This window comes from Portunus trituberculatus, chromosome 18 (genome assembly GCF_017591435.1).
Source record: "Portunus trituberculatus isolate SZX2019 chromosome 18, ASM1759143v1, whole genome shotgun sequence".
Taxonomy (NCBI): Eukaryota; Metazoa; Arthropoda; class Malacostraca; order Decapoda; family Portunidae; genus Portunus; species Portunus trituberculatus.
Genome location: NC_059272.1, coordinates 4,418,947 through 4,434,791, shown reverse-complemented (window position 1 = coordinate 4,434,791; position 15,845 = coordinate 4,418,947). Strand labels below are relative to the sequence as shown.

General features: G+C 38.9%; 1 protein-coding gene across 5 annotated transcripts in view; it reads left to right on the top strand.

Moving 5' to 3' along the window:
• LOC123505592 (casein kinase I-like) overlaps positions 1 to 15,845 on the top strand; it is a 103,568-nt gene that overhangs the window by 76,308 nt on the left and 11,415 nt on the right. For 3 of the 5 annotated variants that reach the window (XM_045257088.1, XM_045257089.1, XM_045257090.1), the window contains exons 3-8: positions 1,215 to 1,309; positions 6,382 to 6,546; positions 6,893 to 7,121; positions 9,073 to 9,243; positions 11,763 to 11,911; positions 12,753 to 12,885. In XM_045257088.1, coding sequence (XP_045113023.1) covers positions 1,215 to 1,309; positions 6,382 to 6,546; positions 6,893 to 7,121; positions 9,073 to 9,243; positions 11,763 to 11,911; positions 12,753 to 12,885 — 942 coding nt within the window. Of the gene's footprint in view, positions 1 to 1,214; positions 1,310 to 6,381; positions 6,547 to 6,892; positions 7,122 to 9,072; positions 9,244 to 11,762; positions 11,912 to 12,752; positions 12,886 to 13,669; positions 14,325 to 15,845 lie in introns of those variants that run through there. The other 2 variants (XM_045257091.1, XM_045257092.1) reach the window with 1 other exon arrangement.

Here is a 15,845-nt window from a genome sequence, read left to right as displayed (position 1 = left end):
AGGGATTGGGTGACGTAGAGATGTGTGGCTGCGAGGAAGAAGGGAGATAAGTGCGTGTGTTTGTATCTGTGGTAACATTTGAATCTTAGTTTCTAGTTTAGTAGCTCGATTTTGATTAGTTTGCTAATTTGGCTCGAAATAAATCAAAATCTTAAGTTAGGAATGTATTGTAAGTCTTCATGTAGCGTCACTGTACTCGTCTGACCAATGGAAAGTGTTGTGTGACGTCACTAAAGGGAAGACCAATGGGAAGTGAGGGTGTGACGGTGTGTGACGTGAGGTGCTCGTGTCGCCCCACGCGGCCCTCGCCTCACCTCACCTCGCGCCGCTGGCCCCACCCAACCCTTGTCTCTTATCGTAACCTCCTCCCTCCACCTCTTCTCCATTCTGTGATGCAGCTATTAAATATTTTTCTTCTAATTAACTCCCACGAGAAATTTAGTATTATATCTTAGTGTGCGGTTTGAATGCAGTGAGCGTGCAAATGAAGTCTGTCATAGGCCCGAGGGTGATGTGTGAGGGAATGCTTGTAGGTGTGACCGGGTGTGTTGTAGACGTTGGCGTCTCGTCTTGTCTACCTCGCTCAGCCTAGCATGGGTGTCTAGCTAAGATATTATAGGGACTGCACTATGCACATTTCTGGTTTGCCCGAGACCTTTACGACACCTGCATGTTACCTCCAGCTTGTACTTTATTCCACTATTCTCTCTCTCTCTCTCTCTCTCTCTCTCTCTCTCTCTCTCTCTCTCTCTCTCTCTCTCTCTCTCTCTCTCTCTCTCTCTCTCTCTCTCTCTCTCTCATTGGCATTTATAGTTAACCATGATACATGATTATGAGAACTTAATTGCTATGCAATCTTTACTTCCCAACTTTATAGTGTATTTTATTTTATTTTAATCTACTGTATTGTTAATATAATTAATTTCTTCGAAGTTTTATATTTGAAGACCTATTCTTGACATGAGGGGTAATTCTCCATACAGCATGTATAAATTTCTTTTGCACACTATAGGAAGTGCACATTTGTTATTAGATTCAAGGAAGGTCATAAGTTGAGGGGATATGTATGTACTTACTACCATTTTATGAATTGATATGGTTATGATTATGATTCTTTTCCTTCTAATACCGAAGAGTTTTCTATTATACTGTATATGTCTTGCAGCCATCAATCTGGTGGCCTGTGTTTTTACTGTTTGTGGTTTTGTCCTCAGGAACAAACATCTCAACCGGAGAGGAGGTTGCCATCAAGCTAGAATGCATCAAAACAAAGCACCCACAGCTACACATAGAGTCCAAGTTTTATAAGGTACAGTGATGCAGTGTTGCTCGTGTGTGTGTGTGTGTGTGTGTGTGTGTGTGTGTGTTTGTTTGTTTGACATGAGAAAGGAGGAGGAGGAGATGGGGGAGTGCTTGTAAGGTGAACAAGGGCAGGACAGATGATACAAAGACAGAGTAACAGGATTGCAAACTAAGATTATTAAAAACAGAGATGACAGACAGAACTCAACAAAGAGAACTAGAGAACATACATTTTCCTGGGGTGGTGTGAAACTGATTGAATTGAACAGACAACTAGAGGGAGTTGGGAGGCAGCTTTTGTCTTGCAGTGGAGTTTAGAGGCCACTGGTGCTGACGATAGTGATGAGCATTGCTTAGGACAAGGCATCACTCAGGGCAAAGTGAATTAGGTGGTTCTGGCCAGCTTTCCTACTCTCCACCACTCAGTCTTCTGCTTTGTATGTCATGCCTGTGTGCAGTACTTCATTAATCTGTTCTGTGTGTGTGTGTTTGTGTTTGTGCTCTCTTGCATGCCTGTATTGTGATGTGAATAGATTGTTTTTTCTGTAACTTAAGTCTTCAGTGGTTTCTATTCAAGGGGCAGAGCTACAATAGGTCTTTTGTGTTCACTGCATCAAGGTGGCCTCACACTTCCCTGTCAGTGTGGTAGCATCTGTGATCTACTTATACTTTGTTTTTTCGGACAATTTACAGTTTCACCCAACCAACGATTTTCTGATGTGGCTTATGTATTACTGGTGAGATATGTAGTGAATTGATTGATGTTCTACATCACTTCCGTCGCAAATGCGTAGTTTTCAAGTTAAGACTTTTCAACTTAGGCCTACCTCTCATCCCCAACGATCTTTGGGGACCTGTGGGAAATCGGGGTTTTTGGGTGGGGAAGCATTAAAACGAGTAACGCGTGTTGCAAAACAGATCCAAAATCAACACTCACACCAAAAATCTGTAAAAGTACATAAATTACACCTTTGACGGCGGGAGAGGCGGCGGACGCGAGCTTTGCTATGTTATTGTTGAGCAGCGTTGCCAACGATTCGCTACATTTCTGGCTCTATCCGCTACATCTAGAGAAGCCCCCACCACCCCCACTGCAGGTACTGTATAAATGTGTGTTAAGCACGGCGTTGTGTGTGTTATCAGTCTAAATGCGTGTTTAGCACGGTGTTGTGCGTGTTATCAGTATAAATGTGTTTAGCACGGTGTTGTGCGTGTTATCAGTATAAATGTGTGTTTAGCACGGTGTTGTGTGTGTTATCAGTATAAATGTGTGTTTAGCACGGTGTCTATGTTATCAGTATAAAATGCATGTTTACCTATTATAACCTAAAACAAAATCGTAACCAGATTTTCCCTAAATTAAACCAAAAACCACAGTAATAGCATTACCATTACTTTATGGGCGAGAGGTTGAAGGTTGTGGGGGTGGCGCTGCTGCTGCTGCTGCTGCTGCGTCGTCATCTGACTCGCTATCAGACTCTTCCTGCAGCTGTGGGATGACGGGAAGGCCAGATGGCCGCTGCCTGTTAGACTGTGGGCGGTATAGTCGAGCGGCCTCGATGAACAAATGGTGGATAACTTTGTCTTCCTTGAATGTATAAAGGAACATATAACAAGCAAAAGTACTGCTTGAAGTATTCGCTCCTCAACCCTGGCGGCTTCGCCCACTGCTTCAGGTCGAACCACAGGCGCTCAATGTTCTGAGTGTGGATATTGGGGTTGCTGGGATCCACAGTGTTGTTTGTGGTTAATCATGTAGTGCGTATAGCCTTCATCGCCATCGCACAGTTTGCTATACGCACGCCACGAGTCACTATAAATTACACTCCCAGATCGAATGTATTGTTTGATAATAGGTATCAGCGTACCAGCACTCCTGTCCTTATGAACAAGGCGCACAATAAAACACTTCTTGGAGATTCGCTCAATACTACCGGATGCCCAAAGCTGCCTCAGCATGCGACCACGATCGTACTTTCGCTTCACAAGTAAGGTTTCATCCATCTCCACCTCAATCCCTTCACCACCAATAGCATCCTGATTGTCAAACCACCACTCAGGGACCTCCGAACAAAAACTCCGCCAGTCGACACTGGTACTTGGAGCCCAGTTCAAACACTTGAGAACAGTGTCACGATTCCATTGTTTTGTAAGCCAATGGTTAACAAAACACACACTATCTCAGATGGTTTGAGATGAGTTCAGTCGAGAAAAGTTCCTTTGTAGTCCGAAGTAGTAAAATTACACTGCCTTCTTTTCTTTGTCTTAGCTATTTTGGTCCAACGACCACAATACCAAGAATGCCTGTCTTCCCTATAAGTACAGGGAACTTTACAGGATGGACACTGTACTTGTAAAGGAAGGACACCGTGACTTCTTAAAAAGTGGACTGCAGCTTTGTCATCCAGATAGAACTCCTTGATAAACTGCCAGTAGTTGTAGGAACATCCACCACACAACGTAGCCATTCTGATACCTACACGAAGCAAATTACTGTACTGAAACTTCGAAACATGTATGAAGCTCTAAGTGAGTAGTTGTTAATTTATTTCATTCCCGATGTCCAAAACTTTAACTCCAAGACTTAGGTTAGGATACTGAATAATTTTCACTGAAATTATCCTAACCTAACATAATAACCTGCTAGCCGGGGAGCTACGCCCCCTGGACCCCCCTAACCTACTATCAGTAACGGGCATAACAGTAACAATAACAGGAAGTTACTGATGCATTATTATATACTATAAAATATATATTTTACATGATATAATACATCATAATATATATTACATATGATATGCAGTGTTATGCCCGTTACTGATAATAGGGGATGGGGTCTTCGCTAAATGTAGCGGATAGAGCCAGAAATGTAGCTAATCGTTGGCAACGCTGCTCAACAATAACAGCAAAGCTCGCGTCAGCCGCCGCCGCCTCCCGCCGTCAAAGGTGTAATTTATGTATTTTTACAGATTTTTGGTGTGAGTTTGTTGATTTTGGACCTGTTTTGCAACACGCGTTACTCGTTTTAATGCTCCCCCACCCAAAAACCCCGATTTCCCACAGGTCCCCAAAGATTGTTGGGTAAGAGAGGTAGGCATAAGTTGAAAAAGTCATAACTTGAAAACTACGCATTTGCGACGAAAGTGATGTAGAACATCAATCAATTCACTACATATCTCACCAGTAACACATAAGCCACATCAGAAAATCGTTGGTTGGGTGAAACTGTAAATTGTCCGTTTTTTTTTTTTACTTGTATGTATTTGTTTATTTTTGCATACATGCTGTGGTGGATTGCCATATCGTGTGTTAGTGTGATAGTATAGTGCAAATGGGAAGGAGAAAGTATATACCACCCTATATTTTTTCACGTCCTTTTAGAGATGACCAACCCTTCTGGAAGTCAAGGAATCATGCCGGGATGCCACAGAACGCCTGACTTCTGATCTTTCTAAGATTTCTGATTGAGGCAGAGAAAACTTAGTAGTGTTCAATGCCTCAAAAACTCAATTCCTCCATCTATCAACTCGACACAACCTTGCAGACAACTATCTCCTCTTCATTGACACTCAACTGTCCCCCTCATCTACACTGAATATCCCCATTCTGTCCTTCACTCATAGTCTAAACTGGAAACTTCACATCTCATATCTTGTTAAAACAGCTTCTATGAAGTTAGGCGTTCTGAGGCATCTCTCAGTTTTTCTCGCCCTCCAACTGCTAACTCTGTACAAGGGCCTTATCCATCCTTGAGTGGAGTGCTCCTCACATGTTTGGGGGTTCCAATCACACAGTTTTATTAGATAGGGTGGAATCAAAAGCTTTTTGTCTCAACTCCCCTCCTCTGACTGATTGTCTTCAGCCACTTTCTCTCTGCCAAAATGTTGCATCTCTAGCTATCTTCTATCACTATTTTCATGCTAACTGCTCTACTGATCTTGCTAACTGCATGCCTCCCCTCCTTTTGTGGCCTCACTGCACAATGCTTTCTTCTTCCTCTCATCCTTATTCTGTCCAACTCTAATGCAAGACTTAACCTGTATTCTTAATCATTCATACCTTTCTTTGGTAAACTCTGGAACTCCATGCCTGCTTCTGTATTTCGATCTTCATACGACTTAACTTCTTTAAGAGGAAGGTTTCAAGACATTTGCCCCAAACTTTTGGCTAATTCTTTTTGACCTTTAAGGGAAATGGCATTCATTTTCTTCCCTTGGCTAGTTTCCCGTCTTGCATAAGAAAAATGAATAAATAAATTAAAAATATGTATAGCTCGCAGGAAATGTATGGAATGATTTATTTATATCCTTGCCTGTCTATTGTGGGGTGGAATGTGATCCTGCTGTGTCATGTTTTGGCAGATTCTATGGTAGCATATTTCGACTTCACTTGTTAAAACCCTTCAATGCCATAGTTGTTTGTTGTTAACATCCAGAGCAGAATAAGGAAAAATGGTCGCATGGACACACAAATAGTAGATAGTAAAATCTTAATATCATTTCTTTTCAAACTACTAATTATTGAGAGCAGTTCTGTTACAGGAAGAGCAGAAAAGCTTTTTTGCATTACTGGTGTAGGCAGTGAAAGAGTTAAAGCTTGACATTATACACCAGTTCAGTGTTTGATGTTAGTGTAGTAAAGCTGTCTGCTCTTTTCTCAACTGTTCTTAATCTTCCTTTGACTTTGTGTTACAGTTGAAAGCCTGCCCATTACAGCTCCATGTCATTTTATAGATGTTCATAAGTCCGGTATAGATTAATCTAATCTAACATATTCACTGGAACCATTTCAAGAATGAATGTGGTAGTTGTTCCATTGCTCTGTTTTTACCACTACCCATACCCTATCTCCCATTCCTTTGGCATTTCTCCACTCTAACAGATATTCTTATTCTAGTCTTCCCATCTTTATACGTCCTCCTTTCGCAACACAGCATCTCTGAGTCTTTTGTTTGTATTGCTCCAAGATGTTCTGTCTTTCATTGCTCTGTTTCATGTCCCGTAATGTGTTTTGTCTTGCATGGTTTATATTTTGATGACATTTAAATAAAATCTTTACTGTTTTCTTGTCTCTCAACAGATGATGGCTGGTGGTGTAGGCATCCCTGGGATCAAGTGGTGTGGTTCAGAAGGAGACTATAATGTAATGGTAATGGAGTTGCTGGGACCATCCTTGGAAGACCTTTTCAACTTCTGCTCTAGAAAGTTTTCCCTCAAGACAGTCCTTCTCTTGGCAGACCAACTTGTAAGATTTGATGCACCTACATTCTTGTCTTTGAAATTACTAGAATGTTGTTATACTATGGACATTCTAAAACATTGTGAATACAGGAACATGTTTGGTTGTTTAGTAGATTTTATAGTATGTTGAGATATGTTAGTATTTTGTTCAGATCCTTCCTTGTTAAGATATACCATATGTGTCTATAGATGATATGCATATTCCATGCTCTTAGGAAGTTTTCTCATTAAATACCATGTTCAATATCAGTTTCACTTTGATGGACATTTAGATATTATCCAGAAGCTTTTTGAGTTTTAAGAAGGATCATTTATGTGGAATATACTGAAAGTAACTATTTTTGTTGCAGATCACCAGAATAGAATACATACACAGCAAGAACTTCATCCATCGAGACATAAAGCCAGATAATTTCCTCATGGGCTTAGGAAAGAAGGGAAATCTTGTGTATATCATAGATTTTGGCCTCGCGAAAAAGTACAGAGATTCCCGCACACACCAACACATACCTTACAGGGAAAACAAAAACCTGACAGGCACGGCCCGGTATGCGTCAGTCAACACTCACTTGGGAATAGGTGAGTGGTGAGCTTCAGTGTGCCACCACCAGGAAGATTGTGTCTGCTTGGTGCTCTGGTATTGCTGAAGGGAGTTGTGCATACAGTACATCACTGAGGAGGTCACCATTAGGAACAATTATGGGTATTTTATTATCTGTGAAGGATTGATCTGAAATACAATATGTTGTCATTATTTCCTAATACAAACAATTATTTAATGTCATTACAAAGATTCCATATAGCTTGAAGCATATACATATTTCAGGGATGTGTTAGTCCTCTCAGTACTGTACCAGTACTAAACTGATTATATTTTCGTTAAAGGTCTATAATCTTTAAAAATTCATTGTGTTCTGGTTTAAAGAGGATATAAATTTCTTTGTGCATCTGGTGGAAGGAATGAGTAATTCAGAACAGAAAGATTGTAGGAGTTATTCAGAAGTACAATTATTTCTTGTTCTACAGTATGCGCGGAAAGTCCTGACACCACGGGGCTAACGTCATATCTTTTTGCGGTAAGTGGAGGAAGGTCACAAGTGCCTTCCCGGGACCGCAATATGTTCTGATGCTTTTGCACTACTAACTGGCAACCTTCTACGCTCCCCGAGACACAGTCGCCAGTGTCTGAGTCACCTTACTAGCTATTCATCTGCCTAAGAGAGAAGGTGGATTGTGCAACTGATGTGCCAAGCGTAGGCTAATTGCACTATTATTTTGCTTCCTTCCACCCTCTCAACATGCCCAAATTGACTACAAGTAGGAACAAACGGAAGGAGGTGTTCACTTTATGCAAGGCTCGTTACGATCTTCCATTTATTTCCAGTCGAACAGGTGTTAAGCTGAGAACAACACAGTGCCTGCTCAGGCATTTTCAAGGAAGTGGGGTAAGTTGTTGCACTCACCCCACTTCCCCAGTCTGGTAGGCCTCTTAAGACCACTTTAAAAACTCGTGCATTTATCCCGAGGCAAGGTGCTAAAGAACCAAAGCTGACACCATGGGAAATCAGAAAAAAAACACAGTTACTGGAACTTGTGTCTGTGTGTAGTGTGCAGGACATTCTACACAATGTCTTGGGATAATGTTACTGTGCCTGCAAGAAACCCATTAACTGCTTTGCAGAAGAAGAGAGTAAAATTTTGCAAGAAATACCATGTCTGGAGTGAGGAGCAAAGGAAAATAGTGCTCTGGAGTGATGAGACAGCTTTTACTATTACTGGGACACCGTCATAACGAGTCTACCGCAAGCGAGGCAGTGATCCCTTGGATCCTATTACATCTCTAAGTTTGTGAAGCACCCAGCATCACTTATGGTTTGGGGCTGCTTTACATACTATTATGTTGGTAATTTAGTTTTTTTTTTTTTTTTGCTAATGTTAAAGTGAACCACCACACCTATGTAGAACTTTAGATTGATGTCTTGTTCAATTCCTTTGAAAAAACAAGGAAAAGTGTTTATGCAGGATTCTGCTCCTGCACATTTTGCTAAATCTGTTTAGCTGACTGACTGAGGTTCCCTTCATTGGTGATTGGCCTGGCAATAGCCCAGATATCAATCCTATAGAAAACTTATGGGCATAAATGAAGAGACGGCTGCATGGCATGGACACGTCATCACTACCGAAACTTGAGATTGCAATCAAGCAACTGTGGGCCAGTATTCCACAAACTTACCTATAAAACCTTGCATCCAGTGTCCACAAATGCCTTTTAGGATATTGTAAAGATGAAAGGGAGTGCAACTAAATACCATTTAGTTCAGTTTATGTTTTTGTTTATCTACTATTCTCTCAGGAAACCAGAAACAATCTTTTTTTTTTTTTTTTTTTTTTTTTTTTTTCAGGCGACGTCAGGACTTTCCACGCATACTAAATATATGTATTTATGAGAGTTGAAAGATTCTGAAAGAGTGTGTTTGTTTTTATTTTTTTCATTAGATTATTTACCTTTTTTTCCTCCCTCTTCCCACAGAACAAAGTAGAAGAGATGACTTAGAGAGTCTAGGGTATGTATTGATGTACTTCAACAGAGGATCTTTACCTTGGCAAGGCCTTAAAGCTGCCACCAAAAGACAAAAATATGAAAGAATCAGTGAAAAGAAGATGCAGACACCAATTGAGGAGCTTTGCAAGGGATTTCCAAGTAAGATCAAGTTACTTGAATTTTGTGTAGTTAACAGCATGACAACTTATTTGCTCTTTGCTTTTACATTGCATTCTTCTTCTTTTATTGTAGTTAGTACGATATGTTGGTTAATTGAAGTTATTTTCCCTCTACGTGAGGATTAAAGTAGCAATTTTATAAAGATTATTAAAGGTTTTTATCCATCTAATGTGTGCTGTGTTGCAAATCTGTCTACAAGAAGGATCCAGTAATTCCAGCATCACTTGTATAGTTCCACTACAAAATATTGTTGTGCAATTTAATTGCCTGTAACACTCCTTAGAAATTCTTGTGATGACTTGGGCAAGACAGAACGATCTCCACTCTATCCTGCTTATTTATCTCTTCTGTATATACTTTTTTATATTTTTTATTGCTGGCACACTTTCATTTTTATGCATTCCAACACCCATTGAATGAGGACTGTCTCCTTATATCCAAATTATCTATCTTGTTCATGTTGGCTTGTGTCTTTGTATTCTCTCTCTATACTGATTACTCATCAGGCTACTACATTCCACATACTGTTCTCCTGTTCTCTTATTACACACGCCAAATCTTACATATAGTACCTTTTCATTACTCTCACCACATTGATTTATCAGATAAGATCTTTTACTGTATGGATCTTAGACCATGGGATTATAGCTCACTTGCATATGCTAATGTTTGATTCATCATGCTATCTTAAAAACACATTCTGTGTTCTCAACATGATGCAATTTTTCCCAAATGTTTCTGGTGCCAATGAGACATAATGAAAGGAAGTCCATGTGGTCATCATCATTACTCATACATTTCCTGTGTGTGACTTACAGCTTGGTGAGACACCACTAGGAGAACAAGCTCAAGACATAAGCATGTATGGAGCCTTTCAAAAGTTTGATGATGATGATGATGATGATGGTGATAATCCATGGTTTTGGGTGAACCTTTTGCCCGAAAACAGCACCAGCTGAGGTTACAGTAGATTGATTTGTGAGTGGTATGACTCCTATGTCATCATTATAGTGATTTCTTGTGGAAATGTGAGCAAACTATAAAGCAACCAATAATGGAGAAGTTTTGTTCCTTGCAACTCAAGTGCAAGTTGTTGAGAGTTAACAGAAGATTTTAAATGCTGGATGTATAAACTGCTGGATGGCTATGCTAATCTCTCTCTCTCTCTCTCTCTCTCTCTCTCTCTCTCTCTCTCTCTCTCTCTCTCTCTCTCTCTCTCTCTCTCTCTCTCTCTCTCTCTCTCTCTCTCTCTCTCTCTCTCTCTCTCTCTCTCTCTCTCTCTCTCTCTCTCTCTGTAGTATCAGCTCATGATCTAGTCTTACTTCTTTTGTCCCTCCTCTCTCCAGCTCTCCCTAGCTGGTCTTGCTGCTGTACTTAATATATACAATTTTTATGATTTCTTGTTTCCAGTGTGGTATCTCTTTTTGCAGTACTTTCTTATTGAGAGGGAGGACAGAAATGAGATTCATAGTTTATCACAACAGCTGCATTTATCTATCTTAAATTCTCTTAAAATATTGGCTGAACCCAAAGGATGAAACTACAGTAATATTGCTGAGAGACACAAGGAACACAAAGGGCATGTTTGTACACATCCCAAGAAATGTAGATGAGAGGCCAAGAATGAGACACTCAGGAGACTGACAACTGATATCTTTATTACCCACACAAAGAATTAAACAACTTATGACTGAAGAAGTCTTCCTGGGGATGGAAGTTACACAGTCTACTTTTTAAATGTGACGATTATTGTCACTGATGCTCAAGAAAATTTGAGGTCTTTAGTGTGCAAGTGTGACTGCTGGCTCAGTTCAATGTGGATCACAAGGTGCATTGAGTCAATGAAAAGGAAATAGCTTGGTACCTGCTTCATATCTCTCTCTCTCTCTCTCTCTCTCTCTCTCTCTCTCTCTCTCTCTCTCTCTCTCTCTCTCTCTCTCTCTCTCTCTCTCTCTCTCTCTCTCTCTCTCTCTCTGTCCAATATGTACATACTACATGCAATTCTGCTGCTGTCTCAGTTATGGAAAGTTTGTTTTTAATCAATGAAGGTAATTCAAATACAATGAAGTTTAGTAAAATAATATAGATTATTGTCAGATGTTTTTTGATTACTTAAATCAAGTTTCCTATGTGACTGAAAGATATGTTGTTGTAGCTGCCTTGTTCATAATGAAAGGAGACAATTTCTAAGAATAGTAAATCAATCCACGAGCCTTTTCTGCATAGAGCTACTCTGATGCCGGCGTCAGTTCACCTGGCCTTATTGCCATGCATCTCAGTATACATGCTTAGACAACATACCAATATTTATCATCAACACACATTTTCATTCCCATACATTACAGACAATGAGTGGCAATATTTTCCCTTAGTAGGGATGATGATGTCTAGGAGTTGCAGATGTTATTGCTATGTAGCTTAACAGATCACTGGGGAGACCACATCTTTATTTTGTGCATCACCAAAGGAACCATACTTATGACCCTCCTTACTTTCAGATGAGTTTGCTACGTACCTGAATTTCTGCCGGTCACTGCGGTTTGAGGAGAAACCGGATTACAGTTACCTAAGGCAGCTCTTCCGACAGCTCTTCCACCGTCAGGGATTCACCTATGATTATGTCTTTGACTGGAATATGCTCAAATTTGTGAGTGCTGGTTTGTTTATTTATTTATTTATTTATTTATTTTTATTTTTATTTTTTTTTTTTTATTTATTTATTTATTTTTTTTTTTTTTTTACATATATATGTTCAATGAATGTAAATGATAGTTGAATTTAAGATTTGCCCACTCATTTCCTTGAAAGGTATTCATATTCATTATTGATCCAACTTACCAAGCTTCTCTTAGGATCTTCCTATATTTTGACATCTTTTGAAATCCGAAGTCTGCTCACGTGCAAGCTTTTCACTTCTCACACTATTATTATAAACAAACATGCAGTCTGTCTTTCATGTGCAGAAAAGTCGTTGTTCCCACTACAAGCTGTCTGAAATTGAAGCCCACTTTGACTGCTCTAAGCTTGCCATTTCCAAGAATTCTTGAACATCTAATTATTCTGGTTTTGTAGAAGCTGTACCTGTATCCTAAAGATTTGTACAATAGACAGTACAGCAAAATCTTGATTTACAAAGAATCAATTATACTTTTTCTAGTGTTAAAAGTGTAAAATTCACATATATGAATAAAAATCAAAATATTTTTATTTTATAGACTACAAACTTTCTAAAGAACATTTTACTTTTACAAAAGAAAAAGTGAGCTTTCAAGATGAGGAACCTGTAAGATACACTAACAAAATAGAAGAAAGATTGAATTGGGAAGATTTTTTATATAAGAGACAGAATCTCAAAGAATACAAAAAAAAAAAGAGTGTAATGTAATGAGTGGGAGAAGGAGAATAAATATGCTTTTGAGGAGTGACATATCAATGTGTGATACTGTATGATGGTTGCTGGAGACCGTGCTTTTGGTTTTGTCTTGCAGGGAGGGTCACGGAATCAGGAAAACGAGGTGGAGCGGAGAGATCGTCAGAGCCACAAACCCCAAGCCACAGGTGCCACGTCTCGGATACGACACGACACCACCGTCGGGGGTGTGTTGCCTTCCCCAACAGCGGGTGAGTTGCAAGGCCCCCCAACACCCCCCGCTGGTCCTGCCCTTCCACCCCCTGGCCATCACACCCTCACCCCACATGACTTAGAGACCACAAGAGCAGTACTGCTCAAGACTTCTTGGGTCCCTAGGTCGCGCCCTATCATTAATCGTGCTGGGTGTCTTGATTAGGGGGATCACTTGACTCTCGTGTGCATCTCCACCCTCATGAGATTACTGGTCAGGGTGTCACCTCTTCATCTCCCTTCCTCTCATCTTCCTCTCGTATTTCCTCCACCATATCACATCCTCCTGAGTCCCGTTTGCCATCTAGTCTAATTCATGTTTTTCTCTTCAGTCTTAAATGTGTATTCTTAATAGATTTGCTAACTTCATTTGCTTTTCTTACCTAATTTATATGTAGAATTTGATATTGATAGACTACATATTGCTTCTTGTAGATTTCTTTTTATTCATGCTAAGTAAAATTATATCATGTGTTTTTCTTTGTATGACTATTTCATCAAAATTTCACTGGCACGAGGGCTAATGTTCAAGGGCCACTGTATACTTTTGGCTCGATTCTTTCTGCTGTCAATATTAGAACTGCCTCTAAACGAATCTAGCTCATTCTTTGACAGTCAAGAGATAGTGCCAATTAATATTTATTCAGTAAAGTTTATTTTCTAATCGGATACACTGAAAATCTGCCTTACTGAATATTTATAGAACACACTAATACTGTCATATAATGAGCATGTGTCTTTCTCTAGTTAGATGATCTTATATTTTGCTTTCCCCCTTTACAGGGAAACCACTTGTTATTTGAACCCCAAGGAACCAATAACCATTCAATACTCCCGGAAATCAGTTGATAGCAATTAACAACTATAGGTTAATCTAGTACCAAGAAAGTTCTACCTGGACTTCAGGAAAGCCGTCTTTCAGTTCTGAGACCTCTTTCAAGACCAATTCTTCATGTAAGCTGCACAGAATATTATGCACTGATAGCAACTTCACTGCTCCTTGTAAGCACCTTTGTATCCTTGGTTTTGAAACATGGAAAATGTAGCGATTAACGGCAGACTGAAGATGAAGGTATTATTTGGTATCTCCATTAGAGAATCTTGAACTCCAGATTTTTTTGTAAATAGTTGTTGCCTTTTGTGTTGTATATAAAGTAAAGATAAATTTCATTTTTCTGCTGTATTTTTCATATAGGTTAGGTTCCATCAGATATCAGTCGTCCTCAATCTCATTTATACAGCATTTGTGACCTAGATGGTGACATTCATGTGGTTTGTGTGTGTTCTTTGTACTACAGACTCAGTGCTTGCTCTTGATCTGCACGACTGTTAAGTAAGAGACGGATGGATTGTAGAATGATAGGGCATTTGTACATGTACAACAATTGTTTTTACCATGATGTATGACAGTGGAATGAATAAATACATTTCAAGTAATGCTTTGTACTATCTTTTAGGTGTTCCTTCATTTATGACCTTGGCATTAGCCCTCTTGCCTTATTTGATTTTATTATGTTTATTTTTATTATTATTGCTATTATCACAAATCATTAACATACATCTTATTTTCATTTTTTGCTTTGCATGGCATTTTCTCCTTAAGAATGAAGAAGAAACTTGAATTTTGCACCACTTGTTTTCATGAAGCTTCCTCTGTTTTGTTTTTGCACATTATGAGTGACTTCAGTGCTGGTGAAGTCCAAGGCTTTGTACTTTTGTGTTGACGAGTGTGTGGCAAATCTTTACTAAACAGGTCTTTTCATCTACAGGGTTAATGTAGCTTGTAGGACAGTACTATAGTCATAAATTTGTGATGTTAGATTTTGAGAGCAAAGGATAGAAATTTATTCATATACTTTTCTAATTTAGAATGAATTTGCATTAAGTCATTGGATATAATCATGTTATATATATACTTTTATTTCTAAATATTAAAGAACATTGTCAATCAAAGCAAGTATTTATGTAACTGTGTAGAATTTCTTAGCTGTTTTTACACAAAAAGATTATGTAATTAACTATACTATCTTGCTGTTCTATTCATACTTGTGTTAGTCTCAATTCTCTTATGTGATAAGGACAACTTTACAATGATAGAGTAAGATTTCATACCATACATTAGTTCAGTTCCTCTAGTGATCCTCTCAATACTCTATATATTACATGCTTACTAAACAAATACTAGCCATACTTTCATTTCATTCGTATAATACTTTCCTTCCACAGTGCCCATTCACAGCTTATGGTGCTCTTCACTTCATTGTACTATATGTGTGGGATCATTTATTCTTCATGCATCACCCATTGTACCTGCTGTTCACTGATGGTTCACACTTACCTTCATGCAGACAGTCAAGTGTCTTCTCAATGTAAACACAATAATGTAGCAAAAATTGTTTTGAAAGAAACAGATGTCTTCAGTTTGATTACAAGTGATATGATTTTGATATGTCCAGGTTTAAGGTATATTTATTTGTGTATTTTCCTTGTGTATAATGTTTTCACACAATTTGTTCAAAAGTGGAAGAACTAGAGTTGCCGTAACACTAATCTGATCTAGAAGCCATACCTCTGCTTCCTCTTTTCTCTCAACACTGCAGCTCATCGGTGCACTTGTTATATCTGAAGGTTTTATATACTGTGGGATATTTTCATCACATCATTTAGTTTACCTTCTGCTGATTTCTTCTTTAGTTGTGCAAAATGACTATATCAAAATATTAACCTTTAGAAAACATTAGATATTTGCACAAACTCATCTACACAATTGTTAACATGTGTTGCATATCCAGTAACAGGAGTGTAGTAAGTGCACCAATCTGCCACATTGAGAGAAGATTTAGTAATGGGGCTTATAGACTGACTTATCTTACAGTGACTTATTTAGTGTTCCACATTAGAAATCTATTATTGTTTTATGTATATCCAAGCCATTTGTAACTCCATCAGGAACTTCTTC